The sequence below is a fragment of the Nerophis lumbriciformis genome, linkage group LG02 (assembly GCF_033978685.3).
Source record: "Nerophis lumbriciformis linkage group LG02, RoL_Nlum_v2.1, whole genome shotgun sequence".
NCBI classification, from domain to species: Eukaryota; Metazoa; Chordata; class Actinopteri; order Syngnathiformes; family Syngnathidae; genus Nerophis; species Nerophis lumbriciformis.
The window spans coordinates 66,378,950-66,404,155 of record NC_084549.2 but is presented as its reverse complement, the minus strand read 5'-3'; the positions used below and the strand labels follow the sequence as shown (position 1 = coordinate 66,404,155).

General features: G+C 39.1%; 1 protein-coding gene across 3 annotated transcripts in view; it reads left to right on the top strand.

Annotated features, from left to right (window-relative positions):
- Positions 1-25,206, top strand: part of itsn1 (intersectin 1 (SH3 domain protein)) — a 145,821-nt gene that overhangs the window by 100,320 nt on the left and 20,295 nt on the right. For 2 of the 3 annotated variants that reach the window (XM_061966681.1, XM_061966672.1), the window contains 6 exons: positions 2,173-2,252; positions 2,322-2,494; positions 3,027-3,072; positions 5,344-5,465; positions 10,778-10,901; positions 11,009-11,203. In XM_061966681.1, the coding sequence (XP_061822665.1) occupies positions 2,173-2,252; positions 2,322-2,494; positions 3,027-3,072; positions 5,344-5,465; positions 10,778-10,901; positions 11,009-11,203 (740 nt within the window). Of the gene's footprint in view, positions 1-2,172; positions 2,253-2,321; positions 2,495-3,026; positions 3,073-5,343; positions 5,466-10,777; positions 10,902-11,008; positions 11,204-17,130; positions 18,584-25,206 lie in introns of those variants that run through there. The other variant, XM_061966690.1, reaches the window with a different exon arrangement.

Sequence of the window (25,206 nt, the reverse complement as noted above, 5' to 3'; positions counted from 1 at the left end):
AAAGTCTGTATTTTAGTGTATTTTTGTAGACTTTGAACTACGGCTGGGTGGATAAAACACTGTCAATATATATCGCGATAGGTACATAATCAAAATCAATTTCAAAAATGTGTTCGGTAAAACGTTTGATAAATATATGTTTTTTAGTCGTAAAAAAACGGAAGTTGCAAAGCAAGGTTGGTTGCATGAACAAAGGCACCAGTGGTCTGGTAACCTAGCAAAACAGGAAGTGATCACTGATCAGTGGGAGTGACACACCAACAGCCAATCAGGTAACAGTATCAGCTATAACGTTGATTCTTTGCATGGAGTGAGAAGAGAAAGTCAAAATTAAGAAGTTGTGGATGAAAGAGGAAAAGTCACCCGGACTTAATGGCATTTTATTTATTTTTTTCACTCACCTCTTTTCTTTTCAACCCTCGTCCATTCCCTATTTGGGGATACGGAAACAACAGGTAGGAACGAGAGTGCAGGACAAAAAAAACGTGCAAAATATAACAAATGTATTACTTTAAAACCATAGCAATTTGGTCCAGTAATATTTAAATAATAATTATTGCATAACATAAATGTATTTCCATACTGAAATAAAAATAACAAATGTTACACTGCTGTAACTTCCTAGCACTAAACCTGTAGACAATAGTTCTTTGCAGGTTTCTCTGTTTACATTTTCACACTATTTTCTTACACTTTATTATGCATTCCTTACGTATTCCTTATTTCTGCACTTTCATTTTAAGAGCTTATTGTTAGGTGTTCAATGTGATTTTACTATTTTGTTGACATTGTTTGAGTGTGTTTAATGCTTGTGTTGGCATTTTCTTCCCTTTCTGCCTTGGCGCGTGTGTGCCTTCAAAGACAGGCTGCTTAACAAGAGTAGCCCTTCTTGCCGCTGTGAAATAAATCTGCCTTGGCAATTTTTGTTTCCAGAAAATTCCGGTCTCATCACAATGAAAACTGTCTGCGGTACGAAGCCTGCGTCGATGATTCTCCCATACTTCTGAGTGCCATTAATGTAGTGATTGCCAATAGTCCTTTATAAGTCCACAGCAAATCCCTCCTCCTTTCCAGGCTGGTTTGTTGGTTTTGTACAGCTATATTGAGTCAGCAAAATAGATATACCTTGGTGAATGGCAAAAGAAACACTGACTAGGCATGTCCTGTGCAGAAAGTGCCTCCGCAACAATGCTGCGCCCTGCGTGAAACGAAATGAATGACTGATTGAAGCGCTTGTACACGAAGGCGTATTTGGCTCGGTCTAAAAGTTTGTGAACCAAAAAGTTCGTAAATTGAGGTTCCACTGTACTGAAAGCTACGTGAAGTGAAGTGAATTATATTTATATAGCGCTTTTCTCTAGTGACTCAAAGCGCTTTACATAGTGAAACCCAATATCTAAGTGACATTTAAACCAGTGTGGGTGGCACTGGGAGCAGGTGGGTAAAGTGCCTTGCCCAAGGACACAACGGCAGTGACTAGGATGGCAGAAGCGGGAATCGAACCTGGAACCCTCAAGTTGCTGGCACGGCCGCTCTACCAACCGAGCTATACCGATTTTCTTCGCTGACGACCAGAAAGCAAATAGTTTTGATTAAACGTGTGTTATGGCGCCACCTTTTGGACAGCCAGGTAAATGCCTACAGGCGTTTCCTCCTGTTTTTTTGAGCCGGAAGTACAAGTGCCGTTCCGTCTTGTAATCGTCCATAGCGTCACCATGGAGTTATTGAGTCTGTTTAGCTGATTGGAGAGCTAGCTTGTGTAGCTAGCGGGTCCATGAAGATGACTTCTGTTTTGTTTGATCGTCCGTTTTACTGCCGTGTTACAGACAATTAAGGTATGTAAATAAACATAAGATATTTATGTGTAAATAACTTATTTCACAACCTATACATCTGTAGCTTATAGTCCGGTGCGGCTAATTTGTGGGGGGAAAAAAGTTTTTTCCTCTAAGAATTTAGTGGGTGCGGCCCTTTAGTCCGAAAATTACGGTAGTTACCGCTTCACGGCCTGCAGTGCAAAGAAAAAAAGCGCTGCGATTACAAAAAAAAAAGAAGAAAAAAAAAGATGGCTCGACGGCTCCTCACAGTGACACTACGTGACTATTGTGTTAAAGCTGATAAACACTCAACAAATGACTTTAGATAACATTATGGTGCTTTTTGTTTTCTCAGTGAAACCACGTTGCCAGAAAGCCCCCCCAACGGAAAACGCCCATCCCCCACCCTGGTCAAGCCCACAGAGTCTGGGGAAGGTAACCTCCACATTGAAGCATCGGCATGATTTCAGTTGTGTGACCTGGTCCTCCTGCGTGTCTGCACAGAGTATGTCGCCATGTACACGTACGAGAGCAGCGAGCAGGGCGACCTGAGTTTTCAGCAGGGGGACGTCGTCATGGTGACCAGGAAGGAGGGAGACTGGTGGACGGGCATGGTCGCGGGCAAGACCGGAGTCTTCCCGTCCAACTACGTCAAACCGCGAGACTCGTCGTCAGAGGTGAGATGATCCTCAGAGGCTATTGAAAGTCCACAGGGACAACCTCAACCTCAACCTCCTCATGCTCTCTCAGGGAGTGCATGTACCAAATTCCAAGCTGCTGTTTTGAGGCATGTTAAAAAAAAAAAGCACTTTGTGACTTCAATAATAAATATAGCAGTGCCATTTTGGCATTTTTTTCCATAACGTGAGTTGATTTATTTTGGAAAACATTGTTACATTGTTTAATGCATCCAGCGGGGCATCACAACAAAATTAGGCATAATAATGTTTTAATTCCACGACTGTATATATCGGTATCGATTGATATCGGAGTCGGCAATTAAGAGTTGGACAATATTGGATATCGGCAAAAAAGCCATTATCGGACATCTCTACTCATGACCCCCTAATTGAAGAGGCTGGACCGCACAGTAATCAATTAAAAACGACGCTTGTGTTTATTAAGTTGCTTTTTGTTGAGAACAAAAAAAGAGTAAAGATGCCCATGAATGCATTGAAGACTTTTATTTGACTTTGTTTGTGTCTCCAGTCTTTAGGACCAGCAGGGAAGACGGGCAGCCTAGGAAAGAAACCAGGTAAAGGCACACGTGCACATGCATGCGCTCAACATTGCACACTCTAATGTGTTAAGGTGTGGCGACTTTTATTTTATTTTGTAGTAGTAGTAGCAACTTCCTTGCTCATTTACGGAGTCCAGTCAACTTCCTTTGTTTGCACTTAATCAAACTGCGCAAGCAAGTGTCGTCGAGGCCACATCGGGGCCTGTGCGCGTTCATACTGGATTCTGATAAAGATCACATTTTACTTGCAGTCTAGACAACTATCTCCAATAAATCAGATTTTGAAGGCCTGCAGCCTAAATGTATTCTTTGTCTCTGTGGGTGGAGGCAGGGCCGCATGCACATATATACACACGCGCACACAGAACTTCAGCCTTGTTACTAAACTTGAAATGCCTCAGTAAAAATGATCCGAATCAGTCCCAAAATTTAAAGACTTGTTCCTCATCCCATTTCTGACATTTCCGGAAAGTTTCATCCAAATCCGCACTTTTTTTGTGGAGTTATTTTTAGTAATGTGGCTAAAAGTAAAAGATCACAGTTTACTTGCAGTCTAGACAATTAATTCGAATAAATCAGATTTTGAAGGCCTGCAGCCTAAATGTCGTCTTTGTCTCTGTGGGTGGAGGCGGGGGCCGCACGCACATGTATACACACACACACACACACACACACACACACACACACACACACACACACACACACGCACACACAGAACTTCAGCCTTGTTACTGAACTTGAAATGCCTGAGTAGAAATAATCTGAATCAGCCCCAAAATCTAAAGACGTGTTCCTTATCCCATTTCTGACATTTCCTGAAAGTTTCATCCAAATCCGCACTTTTTTTTTTTTGGAGTTATTTTTAGCAATGTGCATACTTGCCGACCTTGAGACCTCCGATTTCGGGAGGTGGGGGAGGGGGTGGGGGTGGGGGTGGGCGTGGTCGGGGTGGGACGGGGGCGTGGTTGGGGGCGTGGCTAAAAGGGGAGGAGTATATTTGCAGCTAGAATTCACCAAGTCAAGTATTTCATATATATATATATATATAAATATATATATATATATATATATATATATATATATATATATATATATATATATATATATATATACAAGAAATACTTGACGTTCAGTGAATTCTAGCTATATATATATATATATATATATTTTTATTTTTTATTTTATTATTATTATTTTTTAATTATATATATATATATATATATATTTTATTATATATATATATATATATATATATATATATATATATATATATATATATATATATAAAATAAATACTTGAATTTCAGTGTTCATTTATTTACACATATACACACACATAACACTCATCTACTCATTGTTGAGCTAAGGGTCGAATTGTCCATCCTTGTTCTATTCTCTGTCACTATTTTTCGAACCATGCTGAACACCCTCTCTGATGATGCATTGATGTGTGGCACGCACAAAAGTGCTTTCATCAAATGCACTAGATGGCAGTATTGTCCTGTTTAAGAGTGTCACAACATTGCTGTTTACGGCAGACGAACTGCTTTACGGTATACAAAAAAGTGACTGCTGTTGTTGTGTGTTGTTGCCACGCTGGGAGGACGTTAATGAAACTGCCTAACAATAAACCCACATAAGAAACCAAGAACTCGCCCTCCATCATTCTATAGTTATAACGTGATTTGGCAGGTACGCTTTTTTATATTGTGGAGGACCTGAGTCCGCCTGAATTTCGGGAGAAAATTTGTCCCGCGAGGTTTTCGGGAGAGGCGCTGAATTTCGGGAGTCTCCCGGAAAATCCGGGAGGGTTGGCAAGTATGGCAATGTGGCTAACTACGTAATTCACTCTACAACACAACACGTCACACTGTCATTGCTCTGCAACCCAACAGCATACTTTGTATGCTACAACTCGCAACTTTTTTTGGTCCCATGAGGATTATTGTGCAGTGATACTGGATAAATACGTAAAAGCACAGAGACTGAATCACCAACTTGTCTGATTCTTTGTTTGGGCACTCCGTTCCGCAGAATGATTCGCGGGAGAACGGACTGGTTTGTTACGTGCTATGTTTTGGTCGTACAATACCTAAGACAGATTATGGAAACTGGGGCAAACTTTTGTCGATCAAAAACCGATTCAGAAGAAAAGCGTGGCGTGTTTAACCGAGGTATCTCTGTGTATTAGTTACATTTGTATTTATATCACATTTTGTTTTATTAGTCCAGTGAAGTTGGTCCAAATATGACCATTTAATACTTGCTCCCCTGTCTCTTCATCAGAGATTGCCCAGGTCATCGCCCCCTACTGTGCGACAGGAGCCGAGCAGCTGACATTAGCGCCAGGCCAGCTCATCCTCATCAGGAAGAAGAACCCTGGGGGCTGGTGGGAGGGGGAACTTCAGGTACATTAGAACGCATTTAACACCCTCCAAAAATGCACATATTCTGCATTTATTTTTTCCATCTTTTACAAATCAGTTACATTTAAAGGTTAGAGGGCTGAAACTTGACCACATAGTTTTGGACAAATGTATCTTTAAAATGGCATCATGGCACTTTTTGCAAAGATATTCCAAATTAGAGATATTAATTTACTATACACTTAAGTTTTGGTTACCCATTAACTCCCATTGTAACACATATTTTTTAATATACTGAAATTCTGACATGTTATAATGCTTTCACTACAAATACTGAATGGATCTAAGCATCTCCTTTCCAAATACAAGGACAATTTGTCCTGGGTGTAATTGCACTTCTCAACCACTAGTTAATGGGAGAGACATATTATTCACATGTAGTGTTTTTGCATAAGTGTTCCTTCAAACTGAACGACTCAAATGCAATAAACAATGATCGTGGTGGGTTATTAATGCTACACAAAGGTGTGTAAAAGTGGTTTTGAAGACAATTCATACTTGCCAACCTTAAGACCTCCGATTTCGGGAGGTGGGGGGTGGGGGTGGGGGCGTGCTCGGGGGTGGGGCGGGGGGCGTGGTTAATATATATATATATATATATATATATATATATATATATATATATAAGAAATACTTGACTTTCAGTGAATTCTAGATATGTATATATATATATATATATATATATATATATATATATATATATATATATATAAAAGAAATACTTGAATTTCAGTGTTCATTTTTTTCCACATATACACACACATAACACTCATCTACTCATTGTTGAGTTAAGGGTTGAATTGTCCATCCTTGTTCTATTCTCTGTCACTATTTCAGAACACACACATTATACAAATATACATTATAAAATCAATAAGAACACGGGAGCTCTAATTTGGGAGTCTGAATTAGGATCAGAAGTCCCTATATAAACATTGCGTACTCACGTCGCCATTTTGTATTGATTACTGCAGCTGTGCACTGGATTCATTCACAAATACAAACTACAACTCACAAACACTTTAGAGTTAGGCTCCACCGTCAGAATGTGTACTTAAACTTATAAAGATCACATGGATATTATTCAGTGAGTTGATTCACCAAAACTAACCTGTTATCCAGGAGGAAAAAGCACACAGGATGTTTCAATTGTTCACAGACTGGTCACTCTCATCAGAATGACAAGACACTTCCGGTCTGCAGGTGATAGCATTCAATTGGGAAGAAACGCCCTACTGCCCCCTACTGACCAATGTGAATACTGATAAATGTGTAATGACAGCTCCAAAAACAAATTCAAACCACAAAATAAAATAAATAAATCAACACAAAAATGTGACACATTATGGGTGGGTCACATATGCATGTACAGTAGATGGCAGTATTGTCCTGTTTAAAAGTGTCACAACATTGCTGTTTACGGCAGACGAACTGCTTTACGGTAGACGGAAACTTGACTGCTGTTGTTGCGTGTTGTTACCGCGCTGGGAGGACGTTAATGAAACTGCCTAACAATAAACCCACATAAGAAACCAAGAACTCGCCCTCGATCATTAGCTGTTTATATTGTGGGAAAGCGGACGTGTGAACAGGCTGTCAACACGTCACTCAGGTCTGCATGGAGCTGGAGGGGGCGTGGCCTCCAGCTCCGCCTGAATTTCGGGAGATTTTCAGGAGAAAATTTGTCCCGGGAGGTTTTCGGGAGAGACGCTGAATTTCGGGAGTCTCCCGGAAAATCCGGGAGGGTTGGCAAGTATGAGACAATTTGTGTCCATTGTCAGTGCGTGTATGTGTAATACCGCCACAAAATCCATAGATGGCGACAGAGTATGTGGTTATGTAATTTCAAGTGGTGGCGTCTTCAATGTTATTTACGTTAAAACAAAGGTTAAAAAATAGGTGCAAATACCTTCCATCCATCCATTTTCTACCGCCTGTCCGTCCCGGGGGAGCCCATCCCAGCTGCACTTGGGGGGAAGGCGGGGTACACCCTGGGCAAGTCGCCGCCACCTCACCGCAGGGCCAACACAGGCAGACAAGCAATCACACTCACATTCACACATTGGGGACCATTTTGGTGTTGGTACCTGTAGAGAAAACCCATGCAGTTCCAGGGAGAACGTGCAAACTCCACACAGAAAGACTTTGAGCCCGGCAATCGAACCGCTGTGAAGCACGAGCGCTACCCCTGCTCCATCGTGCAACCCCATGCGAAACCTAATCTCAAATATTCCACTTTGAAACAATTTTTTTGGAAAACTCTATTTTGTGTTTTTCTCGTAATGGAAAAAAAAGTTATATATATATATATATATATATACACATTTAATTTATGTATTATTTATTTAAAAAAAAAAAAAAAAAATTTTTTAATTATATAAGGTACCGGTATATACTTTTTATTTATTTATTTATTTATTTATTTTTTTACAAAAACATAATACAATTTAAAAGACATAAAAAACAACTTAATATCTATGGATACGGCTGAAGCTGCTGAAAGATTTGAAGCGTTTAAAGTTTAAAAATAAATCATACACGATTTTAAACACTTTTAGAAGGAATAGTATTCATAATAGTAGTCACTAATTCAAAAATAATAATGCATGAAAATCACTGTTATAAATTATTACATTATTATGGGCTGTAATTACCTCATCTTAAGTATTCCAACTAATTTGGGGAAATATTGCATATTTTGGGATTTTCTGAAAAATAACACTTTTTTTTTTTACTTCTTTTTTTTTTACAAAGAGCATTAAACAATGAAAAAATAATAAAACTGTATATAAAAAAAAAAATTATAACTATGGATAGGTCTGAAGCTGTTGAAAATAATTTAATGTGTTGAAAGTTTAAAACAAAATAATATGTGACCAACTTACAACATTTTTCAGCTAAGTAGGGATAGTGTGAGTTTTTAGAAACAACACTCCTGTTCCAAAAATAATAAGTACCGTAATCAAAATCAGTGTTTTTATGAATATAGACCTATTAAAGGCTGTAATTACCTCATTTAAAGTATTCTCTTTGCAACTCCTCTTTGGAAAATATTACATATTTTGTGATTTTCCCCAAAATAATATTTATTTATTTATTTATTTATTTTTTCAAAAAGTACATAAAACATGGAAAAAAACATTACAACTTTATAAATACGTTATATCTACAGATAAGTCTGAAACTGTTGAATACATTTAAAGCATTGAAAGTTTAAAACAAAATAATATTTGACTCATATATAACAGTTTTTTGAGTGTGTCTGTTTTTCGGCTAAGTAAGGATATCGTGAGTTTTTGGAAAAAACTGTCATTGTTCCCAAAATAATAATGCATCAAAATTAGGGATGTCCGATTATGGCTTTTTGCCGATATCCGATATTCCGATATTGTCCAACTCTTTAATTACCGATACCGATATCAACCGATACCAATATCAACCGATATATGCAGTCGTGGAATTAACACATTATTATGCCTAATTTGGACAACCAGGTATGGTGAAATAAGGTACTTTTTAAAAATTGTTATAAAATAAGATAAATAAATTAAATACTTTTTCTTGAATAAAAAAGAAAGTAAAACAATATAAAAACAGTTACATAGAAACTAGTAATGAATGGAAATTAGTCAAATTAACTGTTAAAGGTTTAGTACTATTAGTGGACCAGCAGCACGCACAATCATGTGTGCTTACGGACTGTATCCCTTGCAGACTGTGTTGATATATATTGATATATAATGTAGGAACCAGAATATTAATAACAGAAAGAAACAACCCTTTTGTGTGAATGAGTGTAAATGGGGGAGGGAGGTTTTTTGGGTTGGTGCACTAATTGTAAGTGTATCTTGTGTTTTTTATGTTGATTTAATAAACTTTTTTTTTTTTAAAGATACCGATATTTAAAAAAACGATACCGATAATTTCCGATATTACATTTTAACGCATTTATCGGACATCCCTAATCAAAACCAGTATTATGACGTATTGACCTATTAAAGGCTGTAATTACCTAATCTAAAATACTCCACTTTGCTATTTCTTTTTTGAAATTATGCATATTTTGTGTTTTTGCGATTATAAAAAATTAGTTTTTTTTTTGTTTTTTTTCAAAAAGAGCATAACATAAAAAAAAACATAACAAATAAATACCAACTTTATATCTACGGATAGGCCTGAAACTGTTGAAGAATTTTAAGCGTTGACAGTTTCGAGAAAAAAAAATGTATGGCTTACTTCAGTGTTTTTCAACCTTTTTTGAGCCAAGGCACATTTTCTGCGTTGAAAAAATGCGGAGGCACACCACCAGCAGAAATCACTAAAAACGAAACTCAGTTGACAGTAAAAAGTCGTCGTCACAATTGTTGGATATGACTTTAAAGCATAACCAAGCATGCATCAGTATAGCTCTTGTCTCAAAGTAGGTGTACTGTCACCACCTGTCACATCACGCCCTGACTTATTTGTATTTTTTTGCTGTTTTCCTGTGTGTAGTGTTTTAGTTCTTGTCTTGCACTCCTATTTTGGTGGCTTTTCCTCTTTTTTTTTGGTATTTTCCTGTAGCAGTTTCATGTCTTCCTTTGAGCGATATTTCCCGCATCTACTTTATTTTAGCAATCAAGAATATTTCAGTTGTTTTTGTCCTTCTTTGTGGGGACATTGTTGATTGTCATGTCATGTTCGGATGTACATTGTGGACGCCGTCTTTGCTCTGCAGTAAGTCTTTGCTGTCGTCCAGCGTTCTGTTTTTGTTTACTTTGTAGCCAGTTTAGTTTTAGTTTCGTTCTGCATAGCCTTCCCTAAGCTTCAATTACTTTTCTTAGGGGCACTCACCTGTTTGTTTATTTTTGGTTTAAACGTTAAACACCTTTTTATCTTCAAACTGCCTCCCTCTGTTTCCGACATCTACAAAGCAACTAGCAACCGGGTGCCACCTACTGATAGGGAAGAGTATTACATGGTTACTCTGCCGAGCTCTAGACAGCACCGACACTCAACAACAACACATCATTTGCAGACTATAATTACTGGTTTGCAAAAAATACTTTTTTAACCCAAATAGGTGAATTTAGATAATCTCCCACGGCACACCAGACTGTATCTCACGGCACACTAGTGTGCCGCGGCACAGTGGTTGAAAAACACTGGCTTACTTAACCCTTTTTTGGGCACGTCCGTTTTTCGTCACTTAGCAGTCTTGGCGTAGTTTTGAATCAGGTCGACCAAAGGGTTAAAGACGCCATGAAGCTGTTTGTTGTGCATCCTGATGACGTGCTGTGCTCTGATTGGTCCAGGCCCGGGGCAAAAAGCGCCAAATTGGCTGGTTTCCCGCCAATTACGTCAAGCTGCTCAGTCCCAGCACCAGCAAGACCACGCCCACTGAGCCCACCCCGCCTAAACTGGCCCCTGCCAGCACAGGTGCTCACCCACCCACACACACACACACACACACACACACACACACACACACACACGTATTACTGTATGGGGAGGAGTGTAAATCGTGCGGCACGCTGTTTGCGCAGCTGTGTGCCAGGTGATCGGCATGTACGACTACGTGGCTCAGAATGACGACGAGCTGGCCTTCCAGAAGGGTCAGGTGATCACCGTGCTCAGCAAGGACGACTGCGATTGGTGGAAAGGAGAGCTCAACGGCCGGGAGGGTCTGTTTCCGAGCAACTACGTCAAGCTCACGACGGACACGGACCCCAGCACGCAGTGTGAGTGCACACACACACACACACACACACCGTGTCACATGTTGCGTGTGTCACAAACTGAAACGTCTTCTTGGTGTGATACAAAGTTCTCTTACAAGTACACAACACACACTCACACACACCACAGTCAGTGTCCCTCTCTCTCCATTTGACCCCAGGTTGCTTTGACCTCTGACCTCGACTCTCCTCTGGGTCTCTTTAATAACATCTCCAGCCACACACACGCACACACACCATGTCTTTGAGTGTTCACATGATGTGTGTGTTCCTGCATGTGTTTCTTTATTAGCATTGGTGTTTTCTCTCTCTCTGCACGCACCCTGGCATGATCCACCATAGATGCAGAGTTTCTAGAGCAGTTCTCCAACCTGGTGTGTTGCAAATCATTCTTTAAGTGACATTTCATTAGTGGTGTCAAAAGTATCGTTACTTCAATCAATACCAAGTCCATACCGACACGCACAAAATACATCAATACCTGCTTTTTTCAGTATCGTCTGTACCAAACGCTACAACTAGAGATGTCCGATAATGGCTTTTTTGCCGATATCCGATATTCCGATATTGTCCAACTCTTAATTACTGATTCCGATATCAACCGATACCGATATATACAGTCGTGGAATTAACACGTTATTTTGCGGGGGTGTAACGATCTGGTGTGGTGGATCCCAAGGATGCAGAGACGTTTAGCGTGCTGTCAATAGTCTTTCTCTTTATTCAAGAGGTAGCACACAATAGCAAAAACAAAGGCGATGGTGGCAAAAACACACCATGTAAAAACTACCAATATAAATGAGTAAACAAAAAACCAAAAGCGCTAAACAAGGCTAGGAGATATACTTCATGAAAGAAGTAATACTGAAAAAACAAAGTACAAAAATAAAAGCGCTAGACAAGGCTAGGAAAAATACAAGCAAACCTGAGATGATGCACAAGACGAACTAGTGAGTCCGCTGGCGAGTCAAAATACAAATGTGTCTGAAGAAAGCAGTAGACAACAATAGAAATGAGCAGATTACCACAGGGGGTGTATATTATAGTGTCCCGGAAGAGTTAGTGCTGCAAGGGTTTCTGGGTATTTGTTCTGTTGTGTTTATGTTATGGGTACAAGCGGCCGAAATGAGTTTTCTCCGCCGGGTGGCGGGGCTCTCCCTTAGAGATAGGGTGAGAAGCTCTGCCATCCGGGGGGAGCTCAAAGTAAAGCCGCTGCTCCTCCACATCGAGAGGAGCCAGATGAGTTGGTTCGGGCATCTGGTCAGGATGCCACCCGAACGCCTCCCTAGGGAGGTGTTTAGGGCACGTCCGACCGGTAGGAGGCCGCGGGGAAGACCCAGGACACGTTGGGAAGACTATGTCTCCCGGCTGGCCTGGGAACGCCTCGGGGTCCCACAGGAAGAGCTGGACGAAGTGGCTGGGGAGAGGGAAGTCTGGGCTTCCCTGCTTAGGCTGCTGCCCCCGCGACCCGACCTCGGATAAGCGTAAGAAGATGGATGGATGGATGGATGGATGGATGTTTATGTTGTGTTACGGTGCGGATGTTCTCCCAAAATGTGTTTTGTCATTCTTGTTTGGTGTGGGTTCACAGTGTGGCGCATATTTGTAACAGTGTTAAAGTTGTTTATACGGCCACCCTCAGTGTGACCTGCATGGCTGTTGATCAAGTATGCCTTGACAGTTATAAATTAAGACACATTTCAAATATTTCCATTTTCGAAAAGAAGTAGGAGGAAGCAGAGCTCACTTAATCATTCCCATGTTCTACTTCATAGCAATTAGTAACAGTAATACTATTTATCTAATTAGTTTGTTTTCTTATTTACACTTTGGGGCAAGAGCTACATATCACATAAAATGATTAGTTATTTGCCTGATGTAGCAGCAGAAATGCAAAAAACTTTTTTAAATGAATAATTACTGTTTTCTGTTGTTATACTTTAAGAGAGAGCCAAGTAAAACATGTTTTCTCATTGTAAACCCATTGGGTTTGAGTTTTTCCTTGCCCTGATGTGGGATCTGAGCCAAGGATGTCGTTGTGGCTTGTGCAGATCTTTGAGACACTCGTGATTTAGGGCTATATAAGTAAACTTTGATTGATTGATTGATTGAATTCACTTATGTCTGAGTAAAAGCCGCATATGTTATGTGAATGGGCCGGCATGCTGTTTGTATGGAGGAAAAGCGGACGTGACGACAGGTTGTAGAGGACGCTAAAGGCAGTGCCTTTAAAGCACGCCCCCAATATTGTTGGACATCGGGAGAAATTCGGGAGAGTGGTTGCCCCTTGAGATTTTCGGGAGGGGCACTGAAATTCGGGAGTCTCCCGGGAAAATCTGGAGGGTTGTCAAGTATATGCCCTACGTCCGTGTTTTCTGTACCAATGATTGTCACACACACACTAGATGTGGCGAAATTATCGGATATGTACCGCTCCGCACAGCGGCGTTTTAAAAAGCATACTTGCCAACCCTCCCGGATTTTCCGGGAGACTCCCGAAATTCAGCGCCTCTCCCGAAAACCTCCCGGGACAAATTTTCTCCCGAAAATCTCCCGAAATTCAGGCGGACTCAGGTCCTCCACAATATAAAAAAGCGTACCTGCCCAATCACGTTATAACTATAGAATGATGGAGGGCGAGTTCTTGGTTTCTTATGTGGGTTTATTGTTAGGCAGTTTCATTAACGTCCTCCCAGCGTGGCAACAACACACAACAACAGCAGTCACTTTTTTGTATACCGTAAAGCAGTTCGTCTGCCGTAAACAGCAATGTTGTGACACTCTTAAACAGGACAATACTGCCATCTAGTGCATTTGATGAAAGCACTTTTGTGCGTGCTACACAGCAATGCATCATCAGAGAGGGTGTTCAGCATGGTTCGAAAACTAGTGACAGAGAATAGAACAAGGATGGACAATTCAACCCTTAACTCAACAATGAGTAGATGAGTGTTATGTGTGTGTATATGTGTAAATAAATGAACACTGAAATTCAAGTATTCATTTTATATATATATATATATATATATATATATATATATAATAAATAATAAAATATATATATATATATATATAGCTAGAATTCACTGAACGTCAAGTATTTCTTATATATATATATATATATATATATATATATATATATATATATATATATATATATATATGTATATATATGAAATACTTGACTTGGTGAATTCTAGCTGTAAATATACTCCTCCCCTTTTAGCCACGCCCCCAACCACGCCCCCGTCCCACCCCGACCACGCCCACCCCACCCCCTCCCCCCACCTCCCGAAATCGGAGGTCTCAAGGTTGGCAAGTATGTTAAAAAGTCATTAATTTTACTTTTTGAAACCGATAATTTCCGATATTACATTTTAAAGCATTTATCAGCCGATAATCTCTCTAGCTACAACACTTTTTCCTCTAGTCTTGCTGCTTGTCGTCTGAAAAAAAATTATCCAGTGTTTCCAAATATTGAATTATTTATGGAAGCCTGTTGCCGATTTGGCCCCCTTAGAGTAACTGCACTTTTTTGGTGAATTTTGCCTATCGTTCACAATCATTATGAGACACAAGAAGACAAAATTATTTATTTTTTTGCATTCTAACATGTAAAAATGGGCTCGTTCTAGGTGGCAAGCAATGTAGATAATGTTAGCAATCAATTCTACCTCTAAATCACTTTAAAAATGTATTAAAAAACCGTCAACAATACTTAATTTACGTTCTGTAACCTGTATAATAACCAAGCTGTAGCAACATTGTTATTGTAAGAGTGAACACCGAGGAACTATTTTTGTAGCGTAGTAACACATCGGCGTGCTACGGTATTAGCCGTAAAAGCTAGCAACAAAATGAGATAAGCTAGCAACTGCGTCAGAACGAAACGCGTTTGAGTTTGTGATGCACAACACTGTGATAGGACACCAATTTGTACTGTGTGAAAAACATGAACAATCATATTACAGTATCTGTAAAGTATTATTTCATGATTTGTTAGTTCACACTAGCCAGACAGTGTATGTACTGTAGTTGCAATAACACGCATGACGTGCTGCGTGTATCATGATCAGTATAAAGTGTGACTTACTCGATGGACAGTTGTCTGTTTGGTCCAGCTGGCCGGGGACATTTTTTCCGGTTTATTTGGGCAAGCACTCCATTTATGTTGAAATAGCATGGCTTTAAATTCCCCGTTTATATCGTCAAAGTCACGCCAAACTCACTCTCTCGGCTTCCGTCTGCTCCAACGTCTCACTCTTTCTTCGTGCTTGCTTGTAGAAGCAGTAGTTCATCCTCAGTATATTCAGCTTCAAAAATATAAGGTTGTGAATCGTAATTTGTCCAAAAATAGTCGTCTTTGTTGTTTGTTACCAAGTCTGCCACGATCAGAAGACTCGCGTTTGTTTCCAGAGGCAGGACACAAATTTGTTGCCGGAAGTCGAAAGCACATTGCTATGGAAACGGAAATGAATGCGGCGAGGAATTACTTCCAGCATTGATTAAAGGAACAAAATACGGTAAATATTGTACATATTACATATTATTATGAAGGTGTCTGTTACCACATTATATATATATACTTGCAGTGTGTATATTGTACATATTACATCTTATTATGAAGGTGTCTGTTACTGCATTATATATATACTTGCAGTGTGTATATTGTACATATTACATCTTATTATGAAGGTGTCTGTTACTACATTATATATATACTTGCAGTGTGTATATTGTACATATTACATATTATTATGAAGGTGTCTGTTACTACATTATATATATACTTGCACTGTGTATATTGTACATATTACATCTTATTATGAAGGTGTCTGTTACTACATTATATATATATATATTTGCAGTGTGTATATTGTACATATTGTTATGAAGGTGTCTGTTACTACATTATATATATATATATATATATATATATATATATATATATACTTACAGTGTGTATATTGTACATATTACATATTATTATGAAGGTGTCTGTTATTACATTATATATATACTTGCAGTGTGTATATTGTACATATTACATGTTATTATGAAAGTGTCTGTTACTACATTTTATATATATATATATATATATATATATACTTGCAGTGTGTTTATTGTACATATTACATATTATTATGAAGGTGTCTGTTACTACATTATATATATACTTGCAGTGTGTATATTGTACATATTACATCTTTTTATGAAGGTGTCTGTTACTACATTATATATATATATATATATATATATATATATATATATATATATATATATATATATATATATATATACTTGCAGTGTGTATATTGTACATATTACATATTATTATGAAGGTGTCTGTTACTACATTATATATATACTTGTAGTGTGTATATTGTACATATTGTTATGAAGGTGTCTGTTACTACATTATTTATATATATATATATATATATATATATATATATATATATATATATATATATATATATATATATATATATACTTGCAGTGTGTATATTGTACATATTACATATTATTATGAAGGCGTCTGTTACTACATTATATATATACTTACAGTGTCTATATTGTACATATTACATATGTACAAAAAGTAGTGGTTTGTATTCCGGAATTTAGTGATTTATTTTTATTATGCGCTCAACTGGGATAGACTCCAGCCCCCCCCCGTGACCCTGTGATGAATAAGCGGTAGAAAAATGGATAGATATCGAAGGAGTATATTCATAGATATTGAAATTGACAACCTTATTTGCATAAATGCACAAGCCTGCTCTAGATGCTCTACATCTACCTGCACACCCGCCCATGCCTCGCTGCACGCTCCACCCACCTAGCACCCAACCTGTTGTTGTTGTTGTTGTTGTTGTTGTTTTGTTTAGTTGTTTTTGTTGATGTTGTTGTTGTCCTCCTCTCTCTAGGATCATATCATTACCCAGAACCCCTCTCTCCTCAAAGCCCTCAAAGAGACCCACTAGGCCACGCCCACTAGGCCACTCAAGCAATGGGACAGCAGCGAGAGGTCACATGACCCGGGGAAATGGCCTCCACCAATAGAAGCCAGAGAAACAGACAGACAGACGGACCGTAACGTTAGAGCGCGCCCCCCCCCCACTCCCTTCCCCCCACACCCCTGCCGGTGGCGAGACGTCTGTCTGTCTGTGCGTGGCTCCTCTGCTCGCCTCGCCGCCATCTTTCCTCCTCCTGTTCTTTGAGCAGTGAGTAGAGAGGCGGAGGCACGACTCCCTGATTGGACTCATTTACATGTAGTTGTTTTGACTGTGACTGTACACACACACACACACACACACACACACACACACACAAACGCACGCACGGTGACACGGCCCAAAGCTTGCGTGGCGAAGTGGATAGTGGGTCGTTTTGTGGCTTTAAGGGACTTTCTGTCACTGTCAGAACCAGCGGCTCTCTGCTTCGACTTGTATTCCGACCTCGCTCTGGTTCAGCAGCTTTGCTCACCTGTCGGTGGAAAAGTACCGGCTCCGCCCCCTTCCCCTACTAACCCCTCCCGCTCCCCCACAGCTTCACAGAAAGACCCACTATCTGCCGGAGGACGACTCGCAATGCTAAACTTTTAACGTGCTGGCGGAGGAAGCCGGTCGCATTGAGGAAGCGAGCAGCTGGAGCGTCGTCGCGGCTTAACAAAGCGGTAGCAAACTCAACTCGGTACAACGTTTGGGAATTGAACTGCACACACACAGTCGTTTTTAACATTTTAATGACGTATGTTTTTTTTATGTTTGTGTTTTGTTGGCTTGTCTGTTGCTATGACGATCACACGCATACATTCGGTACTCGTGAATCATTCCAGCTGCTCTTGCTGCAAAGGTGTGTATTTGACACCAGGTTGGTTTTTGCCTCATCCCTGACCTAATTAAAGCCTGGTAAGTCCGAAAGAGAAAGAGACGATGCAGTATTATCTGCTCAAAGATGCTACCCAGTGCGAGTCCTGGATTGTCCCACTCCTCAGTGCTTCAGTCACACGCAGGATTCTCACAGGAATGAGGCAAGAATACAACCGTACCTACTGTGGTAGGACTTACCCACACACACACACACACACACACACACACACACACACACACACACACACACACACACACACACACACACACACACACACACACAAGTCGACAAACAGGAGTTTTACCTTTTCTTTTTTGTAGCACTGTGACACACCGCAGAAAAGACAGAAGTGTCATGCACTAAAACTTTAAAGTTGCGTGTATTTTCCTCCTTGAGCCGTGACAACAAACCCAAATACTTGTCATCCAACCTAATAGCGAACAAGAGAGGTGTGAATTTTTGGGAACATAACGATTCGATCTGATTCCGATTCCTGGGCAACGCCCCCCCAATAAATAAATAAATATATATGTATATGTATATATATATATATATATATATATATATATATATATATACATACTGTATATATATATATATATATATATATATATACTGTATATATGTGTTGTTTTTTTCACATATATATGTTTATGTATCTATATAATACACACATGTATATGTATATATACACACATATATGTAAAAATAATATATAAAAATATATATATAAAAATATGTGTGTGTATATATACATATGTGTATATATACACACACATATGTATTTATACGTATATATGTATATATACACAGATATATTTATATATATATACACGTTTATATATATATACACACAAAATTTTTATATATATATATATATATATATATATGTGTTTTTTTTCACATATATATGTTTATGTATCTATATAATACACACATATATATGTATATATACACACATATATATGTAAAAATAATATATAAAAAATATTTATATAAAAATGTGTGTGTGTATACATACATATGTGTGTATATATATATACACATATGTATTTATACGTATATATGTATATATACACAGATATATTTATATATATATATATATATATACACACATATATATATATACATAAAAATGTATAAATACACATGTATATAGACACAAAAATATATACTTATATATGTATATATACACACGTGTGTATAGATGTGTATATATATACGTGTATATATACACACATATGTATATGTACGTATACGTGTATATATATATACACACACGTATATACAAACCCCGTTTCCATATGAGTTGGGAAATTGTGTTAGATGTAAATATAAACGGAATACAATGATTTGCAAATCCTTTTCAACCCATATTCAATTGAATGCACTACAAAGACAACATATTTGATGTTCAAACTCATAAACTTTTATTATTTTTTTGCAAATAATAATTAACTTAGAATTTCATGGCTGCAACACGTACCAAAGTAGTCGGGAAAGGGCATGTTCACCACTGTGTTACATGGCCTTTCCTTTTAACAACACTCAGTAAACGTTTGGGAACTGAGGAGACACATTTTTTAAGCTTCTCATGTGGAATTCTTTCCCATTCTTGCTTGATGTACAGCTTAAGTTGTTCAACAGTCCGGGGGTCTCCGTTGTGCTATTTTAGGCTTCATAATGCGCCACACATTTTCAATGGGAGACAGATCTGGACTACAGGCAGGCCAGTCTAGTACCCGCACTCTTTTACTATGAAGCCACGTTGTTGTAACATGTGGCTTGGCATTGTCTTGCTGAAATAAGCAGGGGCGTCCATGGTAACGTTGCTTGGATGGTAACATATGTTGCTCCAAAACCTGTATGTACCTTTCAGCATTAATGGCGCCTTCACAGATGTGTAAGTTACCCATGTCTTGGGCACTAATACACCCCCATACCATCACAGATGCTGGCTTTTCAACTTTGCGCCTATAACAATCCGGATGGTTCTTTTCCTCTTTGGTCCGGAGAACACGACGTCCACAGTTTCCAAAAACAATTTGAAATGTGGACTTGTCAAACCACAGAACACTTTTCCACTTTGTATCAGTCCATCTTAGATGAGCTCAGGCCCAGCGAAGCCGACGGCATTTCTGGGTGTTGTTGATAAACGGTTTTCGCCTTGCATAGGAGAGTTTTAACTTGCACTTACAGATGTAGCGACCAACTGTAGTTACTGACAGCGGGTTTCTGAAGTGTTCCCGAGCCCATGTGGTGATATCCTTTACACACTGATGTCGCTTGTTGATGCAGTACAGCCTGAGGGATCGAAGGTCACGGGCTTAGCTGCTTACGTGCAGTGATTTGTCCAGATTCTCTGAACCCTTTGATGATATTACGGACCGTAGATGGTGAAATCCCTAAATTCCTTGCAATAGCTGGTTAAGAAAGGTTTTTCTTAAACTGTTCAACAATTTACTCACGCATTTGTTGACAAAGTGGTGACCCTCGCCCCATCCTTGTTTGGGAATGACTGAGCATTTCATGGAATCTACTTTTATTACCCAATCATGGCACCCACCTGTTCCCAATTTGCCTGTTCACCTGTGGGATGTTCCAAATAAGTGTTTGATGAGCATTCCTCAACTTTATCAGTATTTATTGCCAACTTCTTTGTCACGTGTTGCTGGCATCAAATTCTAAAGTTAATGATTATTTGCAAAAAAAAAAAGTTTATGAGTTTGAACATCAAATATGTTGTCTTTGTAGCATATTCAACTGAATATGGGTTGAAAATGATTTGCAAATCATTGTATTCTGTTTATATTTACATCTAGCACAATTTCCCAACTCATATGGCAACAGGGTTTGTATATATATACGTTTATATATATGTATATAGACATATATATGTCTATGTATTTATATATACATACATATTTTCTTCGATATCGATTTTCGAAAAAGTTAAAAGTCAAATTAGAATCGGAGTAAATAAGAATTGCGAATCGGGTGTAAATCCATTTTTTCTGCACCCCTAGTAAGCGGCAGATTTTCTCAAGGCCTATACTCGTACTGATGGGCAGTTACCATGACAACACAACCCATCCCTCCTCCTATTAGTTCCCATAGCAACAGACGAGTACTGTAGCGGTTGCCATATTTGATTGTTTTGTTTGTCCCGATGACAGTATTGTGATTTGAATGTTTACCCTTACAAGAGGAATGAAATGATCAACATTTCTGTAAAAAATGAGCACAGCTGTTATTAACCTGCTGGCGCGCGCGCGCGTTTTACCGGGTCAAAGTCGATTGGGACTGGCAGTATTTTTTTAAATTTTCTTTAGCCTCGAAACAAACGAGCAGAGCGGCGCTCCTCATCAGCAGCAACCATTTTAGGTAGAGAGCTTTTATTTGACCGTCCTGGATAAATTGTGCCGGCCGCCATCGTGGCGTTTAATGGCTTTGCCGATGAATAAATGAACGTCATCAGACCGCACTTGTCAGTGCGCGTGCGTGTGCAAACGAGGCGTGAGTGAGCTCTTTTATCAAAGATTTTATTAGCATACAGGATGAATGCATTGTACAGAATGTCAGCGCGGCGCTAATTAGTCCAATGTGCTCCTTGGTGCAGATTTTAATGACGCGGTGACTCTGACTGGTCCTGATGATTAAACGCTCTGAGACACACCGGTGACCCCTGTCCTCGTTACTCACACACACACACACACACACACACACGCTCAATTCAAAATGGACAGTTTTACTGTTTGACTAAAGCTAATGCAAGTTGATCATCAGAAGATCATAGCACTTACACACAGTGGAACCTCGATTTACGAACCTAATTGGTTCATGAACATGGTTCGTTAATGGCAAAGTTTGTATAGTGAAGCAGAGTTCCACATAAGAAACAATGGAAACATTTTGCCAAAAAGTGCTTTATTTTTTTGCAGCTTTTCACAGGCCAAATAATATAACGAGGCGGCACATAAATAAAGTGGCAAGTTACTTAAAAAATTGTGTTTGACCACATAAATGACGTGGTAGGACATATTAAACTTTGTGGCGGACCAATTGAATGATTTTGCAGGTCACATAAAATAATGTGGCGGACCACCTTTAATGATTTCGTCAAATGATGTGGCAGGCAACATGCAATGATGTGGTAGGCCATGTAAAATAATGTGGCAGACCGAATAAATGATGTAGCAGGTCACAAAAAATAATGTGGTGGACTTTGCGGTTCACAATAAAATATTTCACAGGGCCACAATAAATGACAAGGCGCGCCACGTACAAGGATGTTGCGTGTCACATAAATTGTGTGGCAGGCCAAATTCATTACGTTGCAGGCCATGTAAAATAATGTGGCGGACCACATATTTGATTTGGTAGGCAATGTGAAATAATGTGGCGGACCACATAAATGATGTGGTAGGCCAAATAAATGATGTAGCAGGTCACAAAAAATAATGTGGTGGACGACGTTAAATGACTTGGTGGTTCACAATAAAAGATTTCACAGGGCCACAATAAATGACAAGACAATGATGTTGCATGTCACATAAATGATGTGGTTTGCCACATAAATTATGTGGCAGGACAAATTAATTACGTTGCAGGCCATGTAAAATAATGTGGCGGACCACATATGTGATTTGGTAGGCCATTTGAAATAATTTGGTGGACCACATAAATGATGTGGTAGGCCATATGAAATAATTTGGTGGACCACATATGGTAGGCCACATGAAATAATGTGGAGGACCACATTAAATGACTTGGCGGCTCACAATAAAAGTTTTAACAGGGCCACAATAAATGACAAAGCGCGCCACGTACAATGATGTTGCGTGTCACATAAATTATGTGGCAGGCCAAATTCATTACATTGCAGGCCATGTAAAATAATGTGGCGGACCACATATTTGATTTGGTAGGACATATAAAATAACGTGGCGGACCACATAAATGATGTGGAAGGCCTTATGAAATAATGTGGCAGACCAAATAAATGATGTAGCAGGTCACAAAAAATAATGTGGTGGACCACATTAAATGACTTGGTGGTTCACAATAAAAGATTTCACAGGGCCACAATAAATGACAAGACAATGATGTTGCATGTCACATAAATTATGTGGCAGGCCAAATTAATTACGTTGCAGGCCATGTAAAATAATGTGGCGGACCACATATGTGATTTGGTAGGCCATTTGAAATAATTTGGTGGACCACATAAATGATGTGGTAGGCCACATTAAATAATGTGGAGGACCACGTTAAATGACTTGGCGGCTCACAATCATGTAAAATAATAAACATATTTGATTTGGTAGGTCATATGAAATAATGTGGCGGACCACATAAATGATGTGGTAGGCCATATGAAATAATGTGACGGACCACATAAATGATGTGGTAGGCCACTTGAAATAATGTGGAGGACCACGTTAAATGACTTGGCGGCTTACAATAAAAGTTTTAACAGGGCCACAATAAATGACAAGGCGGGTCACATACAATGATATGGCGAGTCACAAAAGATGTGGTTGTCCGCATAAAATAATGCGACAGGCCACATTAATTACGTTGCAGGCCACATACAATAATGTGGTGGACCATATAAATTATGTGGTAGGTCTTATGAAATAATGTGGCGGGCCAAATAAATGATGTAGCAGGACATATAAAATAATGTGGTGGACCACATTAAATGACTTGGCGGTTCACAAAAGATTTCACAGGGCCACAATGAATGACAAGGGGCGCCACGTACAATGATGTTGCGTGTCACATAAATTATGTGGTTTGCCACATAATTATGTGGCAGGCCAAATTAATTACGTTGCAGGCCATGTAAAATAATGTGGCGGACCACATAAATGATGTGGTAGGCCATATGAAATAATTTGGTGGACCACATAAATGATGTGGTAGGCCACGTGAAATAATGTGAAGGACCACATTAAATGACTTGGCGGCTCACAATAAAAGTTTTCACAGGGCCACAATAAATGACAAGGCGGGCCACATACAATGATATGGCGAGTCACAAAAGATGTGGTTGGCCGCATAAAATAATGCGACAGGCCACATTAATTACGTTGCAGGCCACATGCAATAATGTGGCGGACCATATAAATTATGTGGTAGGCCTTATGAAATAATGTGGCGGGCAAAATAAATGATGTAGCACGACACATAAAATAATGTGGTGGACCATGTTAAATGACTTGGCGGTTCACAAAAGATTTCACAGGGCCACAATAAATGACAAGGGGCACCACGTACAATGATGTTGCGTGTCACATAAATTATGTGGTTTGCCACATAAATTATGTGGCAGGCCAAATTAATTACGTTGCAGGCCATGTAAAATAATGTGGCGGACCACATATTTGATTTGGTAGGTCATATGAAATAATGTCGCGGACCACATAAATGATGTGGTAGGTCATATGAAATAAAGTGGCGGACCACATAAATGATGTGGTAGGCCATATGAAATAATGTGGAGGACCACGTTAAATTGCTTGGCGGCTCACAATACAAGTTTTCACAGGGCCACAATAAATGACAAGGCGGTGATATGGCGGGTCACATAAAAGATGTGGTTGGCCGCATAAAATAATGTGGCGGACCATATAAACTATGTGGTAGGCCTTATGAAATAATGTGGCGGGCCAAATAAATGATGTAGCAGGCTACATAAAATAATGTGGTGGGTGGACCAAATAAATGATGTAGAAGGTCACATAAATTAATGTGGCGGACCACAATAAAAGTTAACAGGGCCACGATAAATGACAAGGCGGGCCACGTACAATGATATGGCGAGTCACATAAAAGATGTGGTTGGCCGCATAAAATCATGTGCATGGACCGCATAAATGATTTGGCAGGCCACATAAAATAATGTGGCAGACTATATAAATGATGTGGCAGGCCAAATAAATGATGTAGCAGGTCACAAAAAATAATGTGGCGGACCATGTTTAATGACTTGGCGGTTCACAATAAAAGATTTCACAGAGCCACAATAAATGATAAGGCGGGCCACATACAATGACATGGCGGGTTACAAAAAACACGTGGTTGGCCGCATAAATAATGTGGCAGGCCACATAAAATAATGTGGC